Consider the following 16,005-nt stretch of genomic DNA (forward strand, 5'->3'; position numbering starts at 1 on the left):
CATCAAACAGAACGAAATGAATATCACAAAATCACACATATGTTCCATTGCTTCAAATATGTAGAACCAAACACTGAAAATTGTTCATTGCTTCGTCAAATGCATCAATATATCAGAGCGAAATCATGGGTCATATTCACCAAGAATATAACATCTACAAATTGCTTGCCTTCAAAATCTTAAACTGACATTTTCTGCCTCAGATTTGAGATACCTGTTACATTATTTCAAAGGAGGTTTACTTCCCATTGCCAGAATGTGAAACAGGTAAACAAGAAACCACACTCGGCATTAGAAGGCATATTTATACTAATCGTACCTTGCCAACAATGTTGGGTAACTCGGCCCTGGTTTGCTGAGGAATTGTGGGTAAATATGTAATCATCCTGTCAAGGAGCTGTTTCAGTATATTTTTTCGGCCCTAAAGTAAAATGTTTAATCCAAACATAAACACAGACAATGTTTTGCTGAGGAACCGTTTGCACAAATATCCTGCCCGCCTCTTCCCTGCAGTAATTCCTGCATATCCAAGGCTTAGACTAATCCACCAATCAATACCGCTCTTCCCCATCCAGAGATGTCCGTTATTTCTTTAGTATAGTAACTTAAGATATACAGACTAAAAATTTCACAAATGCAAAATAAATTTTAATTTTAAGATAAGTCATATTTTATCCTTATATCTGGTTACAAACAATGACAGACCGCCTCCATGGTGTAGTTTTTAGAGCGGAAGGTCGCGGGTTCGATCCCCGACCACGTCATACCAAAAGACGTTAAAATATGGTACTTGTTGGTCCCTGCCTGGTGCTTGGCATTAATGGGTACAACAAGGACTGGTCGGCTCGGAGTCAGTATGATGTGTCTGAGAAGGGTATTCATGCTTCACTGCGGCATGGTATCTCAGTGGGCTAGCACTATAAAACCAGCTTAAGTCTGGGATAGTACAAGCAGCCACACATACACATACACACACATGCATGTCGTCATATGAGCGAAATATTCTCAAGCATGACGTTAAACCCAATTTCACCTCACCTCACCTCACAAACAATGACAAGAAGATCCTCCAAAGAAGATACTGGTATTAGAGAAAATAATTAATTTAAATTTACTTAAAATTTGTTAATTGTTTGAAGTTGGTGAGTAAATAATAAAGTACACAAAGTTATGAATAAAACCTCCTTGTTTATTGTATGGAGCAATGTTTTGATGTAAATTCTTACACTGTAAACAAGCTAAAAACAGTGTAAGAATCTACACCGAAACATCGCTCTATGCCAATAAACAAGGAGCTTTTATTCATAAGTTTGTAGTCTTCGTTATTTAAAGTTTGGTTACTTTCTTTTTCATTTTTGTTTCAATCATATTTCGCCTTGTCAATGTTGCCTGTCAATCATATTTTGCCTATTTTGTAAAACCCAGCGTAGATTACTTGTAAAGGGAGAAGATGTAACTTTTAGGCAAGAGGGGTCCCCTGTTATGTACACATACGATCATTGCAAGATACAGGGACATCTGTATGTCATCTTCAAACTGTCAATCCTCCAAACAGTAAGTAATTCTTGCATTATGTTTACTTCTGAGTATATGCCTACAGAATTCCCATGGAATATAGAGATAAGCCATTGTCGACCTTTTCTTCCCCAGGACGATCATTCAGACTAACATGAGGTGCTCTGGACCTGTATTGCCCCAGAATCCCAAGTAGGAAGTATTGGGATGTACCCTGCCCAAAATCCCACAGGAAATGGGTATAAGGTGCTCGTCTATAGAATTCAATGAGAAGCAAGTACTTGGGATCAAGCCTGTTTCATACCACCAGAGAAAACAAGAAGAACTGAAAACTACCCTGCCCCAAAATCCCACAGATGTGGCTACTGGGTAAGATCCCTGCTCCAGAATCCCATGGGAGAAGCTTGAGGTACTGAGTACCGTCACTGCTCCAGAATGAGTACCTTCACTGCTCCAGAATACCTGCTCCAGAATCCCATGGGAGAAGCTTGAGGTACTGAGTACCTTCACTGCTCCAGAATCCCATGGGAGAAGCTTGAGGTACTGAGTACCTTCACTGCCCCAGAATCCCATGGGAGAAGCTTGAGGTACTGAGTACCTTCACTGCTCCAGAATCCCATGGGAGAAGCTTGAGGTACTGAGTACCTTCACTGCTCCAGAATCCCATGGGAGAAGCTTGAGGTACTGAGTGCCTTCCCTGCTCCAGAATCCCACATGAGACAAGAATGAGGTACTGAGTACCTTTCCCATTCTAGAATCCCACATGACACAAGCATAAACTACTGGGGATCTACTCTGCAGGAGATCCTATGGAAGTATCCCGTGCTAGTGACCTGCTTCCCAACTTCTCTGTAATGACCTGAAGCTACTAAAGCCTGTGCCATCCATCCCATAATAAAAAGTCTGGGGCGCCAAGACCTTCAGTATATACACCCAGTTTACCTGATGCTGAGGCGGAAAAGCTGCGACAATCCCAGTACAATCTGTTTATTACCTTCTATATTGATTTTAACACCTCATAAAGCAGATGAATCACTTGATGTAAAGAGCTCCAAGGATGGCTACACTTACACGACACAATACCATTCCTTCAATAAATTTGTAAAATTTATGTGGATCCTACAAAGTTTACAATCCGATACAAGACTGCTCTCCATGACGATACAATGATCCTACTGTGGACGTTAGGCCATCTGTTGTGACAGTATTCACACTTAAGGCAATCACCCAGTTTATTCAATGGGCCTGCTATACATACATCTGATATAATATACACCGTCACTCACTAGACCTTGAAGTTGATCGTCTGCCAGATACGTCAAGGGTGGTACGTGTTTGCCAAAGGGATCTTTCTTAATACCCGATACAACCCATTTTTATGAAAGGAAGGGTTTCAGACACTGCCTTAGAGTAGATTAGGGCACCCTATGAATACTGGTGTCAACATGGCTCCCATTTTGAGTTCAAGACTTCGCTGCTAAACTAATTCAATCACAATATTCCACTAAACTCTCCTGAAAATGATGCCAAAATTCAATTTTAATAAATATGAAGCCTCTGGCATAGGCTGGTTTCGGTAATATTATGTTCAGCTATGGAGTGAGAGTAGGGTTTTACGCCGCTTTTAGCAATATTCCAGTGAGGGCACCAGAAATGGGCTTCACAAATTGTACCCATTTGGGGAATCGAACCCAGGTCTTCGGTGTGACAAGCAAACGCTTTAACCGCAAGGCTACCCCACCACCCCAGCTATGGAGTGAAAAAAAGGATCAGATGGTCAGACTTGATGGCTTTTATCCGTCTCACCATACCCACATTCTTACCATGTGCATCTTTCACAAATATTCCTTCTCAGTGTAAATATAAAAGGTCAAATTAAGAGAACATCCAGTCAGTCTCAATCATCTGAAATATGTAAGAAACCTTAGAAGTGTATGTGATAAATCTGAATATATATCATCATCATGAAAATATGATCACAGGCACTGCAACCAAATATGTCACTTTACTGCGAATGATTCCATACAACCATTAAATGTGTCAGTCAATGACACATCTGCTACAGCAAGCTTATTTCAGCTGGGTCGGGGAAACTGAAATCGAGCCTTAGTATAATATGTTGTATATTATATTACCAGCCTGCATGTATTCCTACATGAGGATTGATAACAGTGTGATGGCACACAAATAAATCCACCGCATATATCATTTTTTTTAAAGATTAAAGCAACAAATGAATAATTTACACATAGCCAAAAAGACATTTTTATTTTCATTTACAGATTATTCACAACTTAAATGCAATTCACTTAATTATAGAAACAAGTGGATTATGCTGTTCAACAGTGAAAGTAGTCCACTGGTTGAAGATACCTATGCACAGGTGTGTTGGTCGTGATCACGTATTGTACACTGCTCCTCTGGTGACAGAATACTGTCAATGTCGGAGAATTGGACGTTTAATCAATGCAACAATAAAACCAAGTTAGCAAATATAATCTTAATTATTTATCAATATTCTAAATACAAAAATCACTTTACTTTTTGTTGAAATGTTTTGAAAATAATCAAAATTATGACATGTGGAGACTGTTACACTTGTCAAATGAGGCCACATGAAACATATTGCTTTTTTGTTCTACTAATATAGGCCTTCGTCAACACGATTAAATGATGATGATAAATGATTATTAGATGTTATTTATTTTATATTTTAGAAAACATTTTTTCATTAAGCATTAAAATAATTAACAGAAATTTATTTCCAGACACTCTATTTAATGTGACAAGTACAACAAGGCCAAGTAGTAGGTAGGACCTTTGTAATGTCAAAATAGTTATGGAAATATACAAACACTTGTTAAATGTAGAGCTGTGTATCGTGGTCTAAGTGGCCGAGACGATATATCCCGATACCAGTTTAGTTAGGCGAGACGATATATCATGAAAGTATTGGCAAGGAACCTGCGAGACGATTATCATCACGATAAATGGTGGCGATACGATACGTATCCCGATACTTTACAATTTCTAATAGCAGAACATATATGATAGATAAAATGACTGAAACTTTATTTGTTATACAGCTGAACTTGTGTTACATTCACACACACTTAAAAAGCTGTTCATTTAATAAAGTTTCAGCATTTAATGCTTTTAAAGTAAAGTCAAACACATTGAGTATACTTTGATCTAACATATATAAGTTTGAAACTGAAGTTTCCTTCGGGAAGGTGTGTTTCTGCACCGATGCTTTAACAAACAATTGAATGTAATTTATATCAGAATTCAGAATCACTGAAAAAAACTCTTGATATGCTTTCTAAATTTTATCTTCTCTTTGTTATCTTTCTTAACAAAGCTAAGACATCGTTCGTGTATGTTAATAAATGGTGGTATTTGTCAAACAACTAAAACATATTTCAATTACTAAAGACAAGTATTCTACAGTTCACAGAGTTTGAAAAATGTTCACACTCTTTCACTTATACACCAACTCGTTTGTCCATGTAACAAAGGTAACAGACACAAACAAATTTTAAAAAAAGGTTCAAGACTCCCTTCCTATTTTTAAAATTCTTAGAAGTAAATTTCAAAGAGACTCCCTTCCTATTCCTAATGCAATACTGGACCCTTGCGATACAACTGATATATTGCCTAAAGTATTGAAGTTGTATCGGCGTAGGGATATATCACAGATACTATCGATGAATGTGGCGATGGATAATCGATGTATATTGTGTGGACCCTTGGCCTTAAGCAATATAAATATCCTGATATATCTGCATCATCTGACCCTTGAAATGTGTTTTGTATACAAGAAAAAAACACATATGCACTATTTAGGGTGTTCCAAATTTGAGTGTTTTTCCACAATAAGTGTAGATGCAGAGATAGTGCTATCTTGAAACATGGATACCTGATCAAGCCCTCAAAACAAATGAGTCCACCTTGTCTGGTCATAATCACTCTCAAAAGCAGTCCGAAACTGCAGGTCTAGCATTAGGTGATCTTCTTCTCAACAAGATGAACATTTTCCATTAAGATACCAGTCAAGGGTAGCATATGACAGTACATGACTTATTCTGTCAACAATTTTGCAAAATTTTGTAGTCAACATAAGTACAAGATTTTCAAGGCAATGACAGAACAAGATATTGAGACAATGTTGGTACAAGATTCTCAAGTCCATACCAGAACAAGATTGTTGAGTCAATGCCAGTTCAAGATTCTTGAGACAACACCAGAACAAGATTGTCAAGTCAATGCCAGTTCAAGATTCTTCAGTCCATACCAGAACAAGATTCACGAGTCAATGCCAGTTCAAGACTCTTGAGACAACACCAGAACGAGATTCTCGAGTCAATGCCAGTTCAAGATTCTTGAGACAACACCAGAACGAGATTCTCGAGTCAATGCCAGTTCAAGATTCTTGAGACAACACCAGAACAAGATTGTCAAGTCAATGCCAGTTCAAGATTCTTCAGTCCATACCAGAACAAGATTCACGAGTCAATGCCAGTTCAAGACTCTTGAGACAACACCAGAACGAGATTCTCGAGTCAATGCCAGTTCAAGATTCTTGAGAAAACACCAGAACAAGATTCATGAGACAACCCCAGTTCAAGATTCTTGAGACAATGCATGTACAAAAATGATTATTCAACATCAGGAAACATTTTTAAGAAAACACCAGTACAACTTCAAACAACAACAGAACAAGACTGTTAAGTCAATGCCAGTCAACTAATCCAGTCTTGGCCAGCTGATCTCAGCTGAGGCCTGAACATTCGGTCTATAGTCAGGCCCACATAGTGAGCCCATATCACTGGGACAGAGGAACAACACTTCAAAGGACACACCAACATACCTGGGCCCATCTCACACTCCCAAGTCAAGTGTGAACACGTGTCGAGATGGCTTTTGTTCCAGCTCAGATGAGGGATACTATGTGTTTGTAAAAGAAAATTTCCGACAATGCTAATGTTATTCTTTGGGTGTCTTAGTTGACGGTGACTTTCAGCACTTGTTACTTGCCATTGTTTGAATCCAGCTGCTTACCACAGCTCAATTAAGGCTTGAGTACTTACAGATCTAACACTCTAACTTTGAAAATTTCAGTTGCAGTAAATAGATATTTCATCTTAACTCTTTTGTAATAAATCTGTTTAATGACATCACCAGATTTACAGTGGGTGTTTGATGATGTTAAGTGCTGCACTCCAGCTACAAGACTGCAGCTTGTTAATAATCAAAAGTGGACTAGACGTTCCAGTGAATGGTATCATGAGCAACGACACACATTGCATAGGTAGAATGACATGCCATCTACAAGTCATGGAGCCTGACCATTCAATCCATTAAGTTCCCATTTCCAACAAGCAAAGGCTGCTGGGTGTCATGTTCAGAAGACGCAAGGAACTTAAGACAATAAGAGGCATGTCAAAACATTTTCTGGTATTTTGAGCAAGCTATACAACACTGACTTGAGAATGAGATTTTGCAATTCACTTGACTCCATTTCACATGTATTTAAATACCTCTCCTTCTTGAAAAACGTTAAGGGCCACTCAATTCGGTCATCTTATCACAGGTAATCTGTCAGAGTGTGGTGCTGAAGTAATATGAAAGAATCAGATGGTCCTTAACCCTTTTTGAGTAGTATATGTAGTATATATTTGTATTATTACACGACCACATGATACACATATGGCACAAAGTGTTGCAGTGCGCCGGATTGTCTAGGAATTGTACCCTCCCACAGGTCCATTCTGTATCCAGGTTGTGTTGTTGATGTCTTGTATGAGTGAATGGGCGGGTAAAGATGTACACCACTTTTAACAATATCACTACAAGGGACACCAGAAACTGGCTTGACACACTGTACCCATGTGGGGAATCAAACCCAGGCCATCAGTGATCCAAGCAAACACTTTAACCACAAGGCTACCAGTTGCCCCCTCTAATAGAAGCTCCTGACATCTAATTGGTGTGAGGAGTCCTCCACAAGGCTTACCAAGCTCCACTGTCACACCATGAAGCCGATCCCTAGATCTCTAGTTGCTGGGCAGTATTCCATTCACTTTCAAGCACTGACAACATTCTTGGTTTAATGAAGCATGTCACATGACCCTGACACAACACACTAGCAGTAGAACGGGTCATGTCATCAAACACAATATACTGTGTTGCTTCACAAGGTTTTGTGTGTGTGTGTGTCTCCAAAGGTTTGACATCTCTGAACAGCTGATGAAAATGTTTGTTTCTACAGGGTTTTAGACATCCAGGAACAGCTCATGAAAGTCATGATATGTGATACGAATCAAACATGTCCAACAAAATTATCGTATATGGTGTACATCAAAAACAGTGCTGGGCTTGCCATGCTTAGTGATGCGAAGCATTTAAAACTAACAGGGTTTTGAATACACAATTACTGATATTTGATGAATATTCATACACATTTGCTAACTGATGCTGAACATAACATGAAGTGTGCAGCAGTGAGTGAGTGAGTGAGTGAGTGATACTGAGTGAGTGAGTGAAAACCCTTTTACACCCTTTCTTAACGGTTTCACCTATTGTGAAAATTCCTGTTTCAGGCAAAATAAACAAAAGAGAAATGAATTTGTAAATCAAGCTTTCGTTCTCCCTAATGGTGAGTGAGTGGGTGAGTGAGTGGGTGAGTGAGTGAGTGAGTGAGTGAGTGAGTGAGTGAGTGAGTGAGTGAGTGAGTGAGTGAGTGAGTGAGTGAGTGAGTGAGTGAGTGAGTGAGTGAGTGAGTGAGTGAGTGAGTGAGTGAGTGAGTGAGTGAGTGAGTGAGTGAACGAGATTTAAACCGTTGTTATTACGCTCAAGTAAGTGGGTTAGTCTACCGTTCAGTGAGTCTGTCCCACAAAAACAATTAACGGCCACAACCATCCACACACCCAGTACGATGACAACCATCCATTGCCCAGTTTCAGCAGCTCATACCTCAACCACGGGGTACCGGTGACCCATTCTTTCCCATAAACCCAACAAAACCTATGAGTGTACGAGGTTGACGGTACAGCAATAAACTCTGAATGTTAAAGGCATACAAAGAGAGTGTGTGGGAACATACGTTAACGTGATGAGACAGATGGAGACAACACGAGTGACTCACTACCAGGGCGGGCAGGTAGATCACGTCACACTACAGCAGATAGTCATACCTCTACAGTCTCAGCCTGGACAAGATCCCAGCAATGTCACCCAGATTATGGCGATGAATGAAAGGGATTAGCACACCGTCGGCAATGCTCTGATTACATGCCTGAAATCTTACCGGTTGAACCATTATCATGACTCACAATGTAGTAGAATCAGAGCCAGGAATTCACCAATCATTCAAAAGAATAAGAAGCTAAACTGGCTCAACTAGGAGGTTGTGTAAAATTATAGAGAACTTATTTCAACCATAACAAGCTGGTCCATGTCAAAGAAATCTCTTGCATTGGTGATTCTACTCCAAGAATCCAAAGCATTGCTAAGTTTTTCATCATTCCAGCAATATCACAGCGGGAGGACACCAGAAATGGGCTTCACACATTGGACCCATATGGGGAATCGAACCCAGGTCTTCAGCATGATGAGTGAACGCTTTAACCACTAAGCTACCCAAAGAAGGACAGAAGTAATGCAGGTCTTAGACGTTTACAACTCTGATGAAACCCACGAACATGGACGCATCTCTGGATAGGTGTGCGGATGACTGACTGACTGACTTTGGTTTTATGCCGCTTTTAGCAATATTCCAGCAACATCACGGCGGGGAACACCAGAAATGGGTTTCACACATTGTACCCATGTAGGGATTGGTTTTATGCCGCTTTTAGCAATATTCCAGCAACATCACGGCAGGGAACACCAGAAATGGGTTTCACACATTGTACCCATGTAGGGATTCGAACCCGGGTCTTCGGCGTGACGAGCCAACACTTTAACCACTAGGCTACCCCACCGCCCCGTGTGCGGATGAAGAATGGTACATTACCTTGAAGCGACATTTCCTTGATGACTTTGTCGAACTCCTCATCTTTGCAGGATGACAGCCGAGACACTGGTACAACCTCTGCCGTCATCTGGAAATGTAAAACACAAACTTAACAGACTCCAAATTTCTGTATATACATAGTTGGATGTAGTCGGTCTCTCAGATCCTAGAGATTAAATTATAAATGAATCCACCAAGTCTTGAACAATTTGGTAAATGTGGATAGCCCCAACTTTCCTAAAAATTAAAGTATCGTATTGGCATCCATTTCAATTTCATTTTGTTATTTTGTTGATATATATTTTTGAATGAGAAGGCCTTATTTCTTGGACTGAACGTTAGTTAGGTTGGAAGGGGAAGTTCAGGATATCAGCTTGGAAATCTTTCACCCTGATTTGCCCCAGTTGTAATGGTGACACCACCTTGTGACAGTCAAGAGTCTTCAAAAGCTGAAAGGGCAACTTTGACCTTGACCTTTGTGAAAAGCTGCCAGTGGGTGATGGAGCTGAACTGCTCAAGGACACACAACTCACCCATCATTACACAATGATCTGCTTTAAATATATTCAAAACCAGTCAAGATCAGTTTCAGAAACGAAAGACTATACAGACAGCATGATAGTTCGCTCATCACTCGGTTTTGACATGACATATAGTGCAGGGGCTTATGTAATTCCGTGGGAATTACACGTTAAGTTTTGGAACCAATACTAATTGTAATCCCTGTTGTGTATGGATTCAAGAAAAACATGGTTCCATTTTTTCTGTATGCTATAAGTGTCATTGTGGGGTGATTGAATATGAGTTCCCAAAATTGCTTGCGACGCCCATTTCGAGAAAAATATGTTTTCATAAACCTATCACAACATAGTCATGTAGCATATCAAAATGCAGCTTATGATGTATGACATAGAGACAACCACATGATATTTTTCTAATTTCAATTTGGTGACATAAAATATGACATAATCATATAAATTAATCAAATATTCTCTTTCCTTCATCGGACACCAACATTGTAAGTATTGGCCTATATCAAGGGAAACCATTTATTCAGTTAATGTATTATCACATTTCATAATATATACTACCATGACACACTTATGTAGTACTAATAGTACCCAGGTAAGGTTAATGTGACTATCATATAGTCGTGCACAAGTGACACTCGTGTCTGGGTAATTAAATGACATAAAGCCAAATCTGCAGTCAATACAAACTTAATGCATTAATAAAGCAGTGACAAATTATATCACAGTAAACAGATAACTACATATTACAACTGGGGTATGCAAGTGCAATATATAATGTGCACTAGTATATTTATTTTAACTTTCACATTGTTAAGTAACTTGCATAGTTAATCAATCCATCATTAACCTGCAAGAACAAAATATGCTGTTGAAATACAAACTTCGACATTATTTGTCATACAAACACAAGTATGATTTTTTTGCTTAATTTGGAAACTAGAAGATTCCTCGTTAGAGAACATGCCTCCGCCTTGCACAGCAATTACCTTTCACTATTACATTTTTAAAGTACTACTGTGTACTTGTACTTCAATTTACTTTCACCAAACAGGACGCAGATAGCCCTTGTGTCATACCTAACATAACCACCAAGATTCATTCAAATCCATCCATAACTTTTTGAGTTATCATTCATATTCTCCATTTATTTAACATTGCGATTATTTTCAAAGTACCTCTATGTACATGTACTTTAACATTCACTCTTCAAAAGAGAAAATGAAAGTTAGTACGCAAATGTCAAATTAAGCATTTTGAATGGTTTTATCAATCATGGTTGTCATGATGAGCTTGACTCGTATGGAACACAACCAAAAGCCGCAATTATTGCTTTTCGTGTGCAACCTAAGACTATAAAAGACCCAAATGCATCTCGCAAATTCATCAAAGACCCTTGCAAATATTGGATGAGAAAATGGGACGTCTCAACGGTGCCCACCGAAATATTGCCATTGGACGATTACAAGCTGGTGAATCCAAGAGTGTCATGGCGAGGACCTTCAGCATTCATCCCAGCACAATAACTCGTTTGTGGGATCTTTTTGTGCATTCCATTTCGACAAATGACCATCCAAGACCAGGTAGACCGTGAGTCACCACACAGCCCAAAATCGCTACATCTGGGTAACCCACCTATGTGACTGCCATCATTCCGCCCGGAACACAGCACAAGAACGGTTTGGAGCCCGGAGAATGTTCGACCAGACAATCAGGAACAGTCTCCGAGAGGTAGGTATGCGTGCCAGACGTCCACAAGTTGCCCCCTCTCTGACACGATTACATCAACATCCGTGAGTCAGGTTGTGTAACGCGGTGCAGCCATGGAACCTTGGAAACTGGAGGCACATATGATTCAGTGATGAATCGCGGTAGCACCTCAAGCAACGTGACGGAAGACAACGTGTCTACAGACCATGCAATGAACATTTTGCATCCAACTGCATCAGGCAAGTCGACAGATTTGGTGGAGATGGTGTGATGTGGGGAGCCATCTCATACACCTGCAGATTGGAGTTGGTGTTCGTCCAAGGCAATATTACGTCCGCGAGATATACCAACTATATTCTCTGTCCTCACGTGCATCGTCTTGTCGACCGCCAAAGAGAGCTGTACCAACAGGACAATGCCAGACCTCACACAGCATGTGCTACAGTGAACTACCTGGACAATAACGACATCGATGTTCTCCCCTGGCCCTCCAGATCCCCAGATCTGAGACCAATTGATTACATGTGGGATCAGATAGATAGACGTGTACGTCAACGTCGTAATCCGCCATTGAGGCTTTAACAGTAACTGTTTTTCAACATGATGCAGGAGGAATGGAGGATTCCACAACAAAACATCCAACAACTGATTCAATCAGTGACAAGGAGGTGTCGTGCAGTTCTAGCACAGTGAGGTGGCCATACAAGGCAGAACGTCAACGTCACCTCGTGGACAGCAGTAATGACCATGATGACTGTCATTCTTGTGAAATGTGCACGAGATACCAATGTATTGCTCTACATAATTTCAATGCTGTACCGTTTATTTTCGTTAATTTACATAATTGAATAAGACCAAATTTGTCAATGATATTGCTTTTGCGTTTCTTGTTTTGAAGAGTGTACTTTTTCAACATCTAATTGATTTGTCCTGGGGACATACCCAAGAGATCCAGAAAGTTTCATTGAAATCCATCTAGTAGTATTTGAGTAAAGATGCTAACACATAAATACACACACACCACACACAAACAAAATGGAACCATGTTTTTTCTGAATCCCCATGCAATACTGATCACAATTATCAGTGGTTCCAAAAAATTAACATGCACTTCCCATGGGAAGCATTTTTGCTACATAAGCCCATGCACTAATAAGGCAAACTGGAAAATGGCCACAGGTTATTGAACAAGCATGGAAGGTCATGTGTTCAGTCTTGGACTTAAGCTACTAATCCCGAGTATACACGCATTTATTTTCAGGCTGCCATCAAATTTCAGTCACCAGTGGTTGATATTTTGAGCAACAGGGACCTTGAACATGTCATCAAGACAGAGGCTTGCCCATATCAGCTCAAAGGTCAATATTCAACCCCATATCTGCAGCAAATATCTGAAAAATTCCCAGACTGAAATATATATTCCCAGTTCATGCCGATCTAGCCAAAACTAGTGTTACAACTTTGTAAAAAACACTTGTAGACCACAAATAAATAGGAATAGACTTAAAATAACTTTTTTAAAAATAACTTTAAAGAATCTCAATTCTGAACAAAATGGGGATTTTATCCCCATATTTGCCTGCCAAGAGCACTTATTTTAAAATCTTACGTAAGTTCCTGCTTGGTAAACTAAAGCATTCAGTGGTCTCTTGAGACTGTCATTTGTTGCTAGGGATATGCTACCAATTGCTAGAATTTCCATATTGTATCTCAACCATTGCATTTTAGTTCAAGTAATGTCCCACGACATGTGTATTGTTGAAACTCAACTAGTTACAAAGCAACTCAAGATAAACTAAAAAGACAAAAAGTTGTACCTCCCCTAAAACCTCACATTTACAGATAACAAACCTCACCAATCTCAACAAATATCCAGTGTGCACCTCAGTGCACCACGGTGTTCATTCATGGACGTACATATTCAGGACAAGTTCTCAGGCCATCAATTACAGCTGACAATATTGAGGCATGACGACCAGCATGCAGACAGTGACACATCAACCTATCTGACAAGTGAGTGGGTGCAGCCCGCCTCTCTCGTTAAACACTCAATACTGCTGCAGGGTTAGAGATAGACTCAGGATCACTTTGTGTTTAACAATGAAGGGTTCAGACTTATGGAGATTTTCAGATCTAGTGTAAGGTTCAGGTTTGGGGAGATTTTCAGATCTACGGTAGGGTTCAGATCCATGGAGATTCTCAGATCTATAGTAGGGTATAGATTTGTGGAGATTCTTTGATCTATGGTAAGGTTAAGATTTGATGAGATTTATTAGATCTATGGTAGAGTTCAGATTTGTGGAGATTTTCAGATCTAAGGTCACTCTAAGGGTTAAGATCCGTGGAGATTCTCTGATCTATGGTAGGGTTCAGATTTGTGGAGATTTTCAGATCTATGGTAGGGTTCAGATTTGTGGAGATTCTTAGATCTATGGTAAGTTCAGATTTGTGTGTATGCATATAATTACGGTTGGGTTCAAATTCATGCAGGTTCTTAGATCTATGGTAGAGTTCATAATTGTGGATATTCTTATATTTTTCAAAATATACACACCAGTACCTGATTACTATTGACTTTTATAAAAAACACAATAGAAAAACAAATATTCTGCATAATTCACCAATTTATCCTTTTCAACCTGCATACCTGTAGTACTGCACAGATCTTTATTTAATGCAGCCATGAAACAAACATGTCTATCTTCCAATTCTTCACTTAATTAATGTAATGATCAAGCATGACATCACCAAAACATGAATTCTACTGAAGGGTATAAGGAATAAATTTGACATTATATTAATCACACATAACTGCTGCTTTGAATTATGCAACATGTTACACAGCTGGAGCAAACACGAACAGATATGAACTGGAAACAGAATATACAGCAGAATAATTAAAAATGTCTACTCAACAGACTGGAGTGTGTGAGTATAGTTTTATGCTTCTTTTAGCAATATTCCAGCAATATCACAGCGAGGGACACCAGAAATGGGCTCCACACATGTGGGGAATCAAACTGAGTGAACGCTTTGACCACTAGGCTACCCCACCGCCCCTCAACAGACTGGAGGTGAAAGAGTGAACATATATTGTATACCCAAAGAGTAAGTATAGTTTTACACCGTTTTTTAGCAAATATCACAGCGGGAACACCAGAAATGGGCTCCACACATTGTACCTATGTGGATGAATCCAACTTGTGTCTTCAGCGTGATGAGTGAACGCTTTAACCACTTGGCTACCCCACTGACCCTCAACAGACTGGAGGTGAGGTGAGGTGAAATTGGCTTTTACGTCGTGCTTGAGAATATTTCGCTCATATGACGACGTGCATGCGTGTGTATGTGCGGCTGCGTGTACTAGCCCAGACTGAAGCTGGTTTTATAGTGCTAGCCCACTGAGATACCATGCCGCAGGGTAGAATGAATACCCCACTCAGACACATTATACTGACTCCAAGCCGACCAGTTTTTGTTGTACCCATTAATGCCGAGCGCCAGGCAGGGACCAACAAGTACCATATTTTAACGTCTTTTGGTATAACGTTGTCTTGGGTCGAACCCGCGACCTTCCGCTCTCCGGGCAGACACTCTAACCACTACACCACGCAGGCGGTCTCAACAGACTGGAGGTGAAAGAGGGAACATGTATGTACAACCAAAGGAAACTATCAATACCAGTGTGAAGGATGACATGTGAGCAAACACTCTATGGCTAAAAATAGTATCTCAAATCCTCATAAAGTACAGAAATACAGTTGTAGTGTTGAGATTACACTTGAAATAGGCCATTGAACATAAAAATATCAAACATCCCACCAGATCAATCAGTCTGTCTGTATTTCAGGTGACAATGACGTCAAGTCCTCCGCGCTTAATGTCAAAATACCATATCAAATTGAGCCAGGCAATAAAAACTTGTGTTTACAGCAGGGTTAATTGGTTAATTTACGTTCTTACAGACAAATCGTTACAGGTAAGCCATGAGGCTTCCATGGTAAACTAGCCCACGTCGTCTGGGCAAACACTCCGCACACATTCCACAATTGGCTTAATAGCCTGTGACAACACTGATGATGTTGAAGGGCGATTGACTGTGTACAGACATACACTTTAATATTTGCAGTTGGCAGATAGGTCGCCGTTTTTTGTGCACAGTAAAACTGCAGGGTTGTCCGTGTCTTTCTAGCAGGTAAATACTATTTGAACAGAACTAGGGTCGTTTGCACT

At 39.8% G+C, this 16,005-nt stretch overlaps 1 protein-coding gene across 1 annotated transcript in view; it reads right to left on the minus strand.

Moving 5' to 3' along the window:
- LOC124263431 overlaps positions 1-16,005 on the minus strand; it is a 119,759-nt gene that overhangs the window by 81,783 nt on the left and 21,971 nt on the right. The window contains 1 exon segment of the mRNA XM_046698064.1: positions 9,533-9,620. Within this exon segment, the coding sequence (XP_046554020.1) occupies positions 9,533-9,574 (42 nt within the window). The 5' untranslated portion in view covers positions 9,575-9,620.

Source organism: Haliotis rubra, unplaced genomic scaffold (assembly GCF_003918875.1).
Source record: "Haliotis rubra isolate DU_JTF1 unplaced genomic scaffold, ASM391887v1 Scf881, whole genome shotgun sequence".
Classification (NCBI taxonomy): domain Eukaryota; kingdom Metazoa; phylum Mollusca; class Gastropoda; order Lepetellida; family Haliotidae; genus Haliotis; species Haliotis rubra.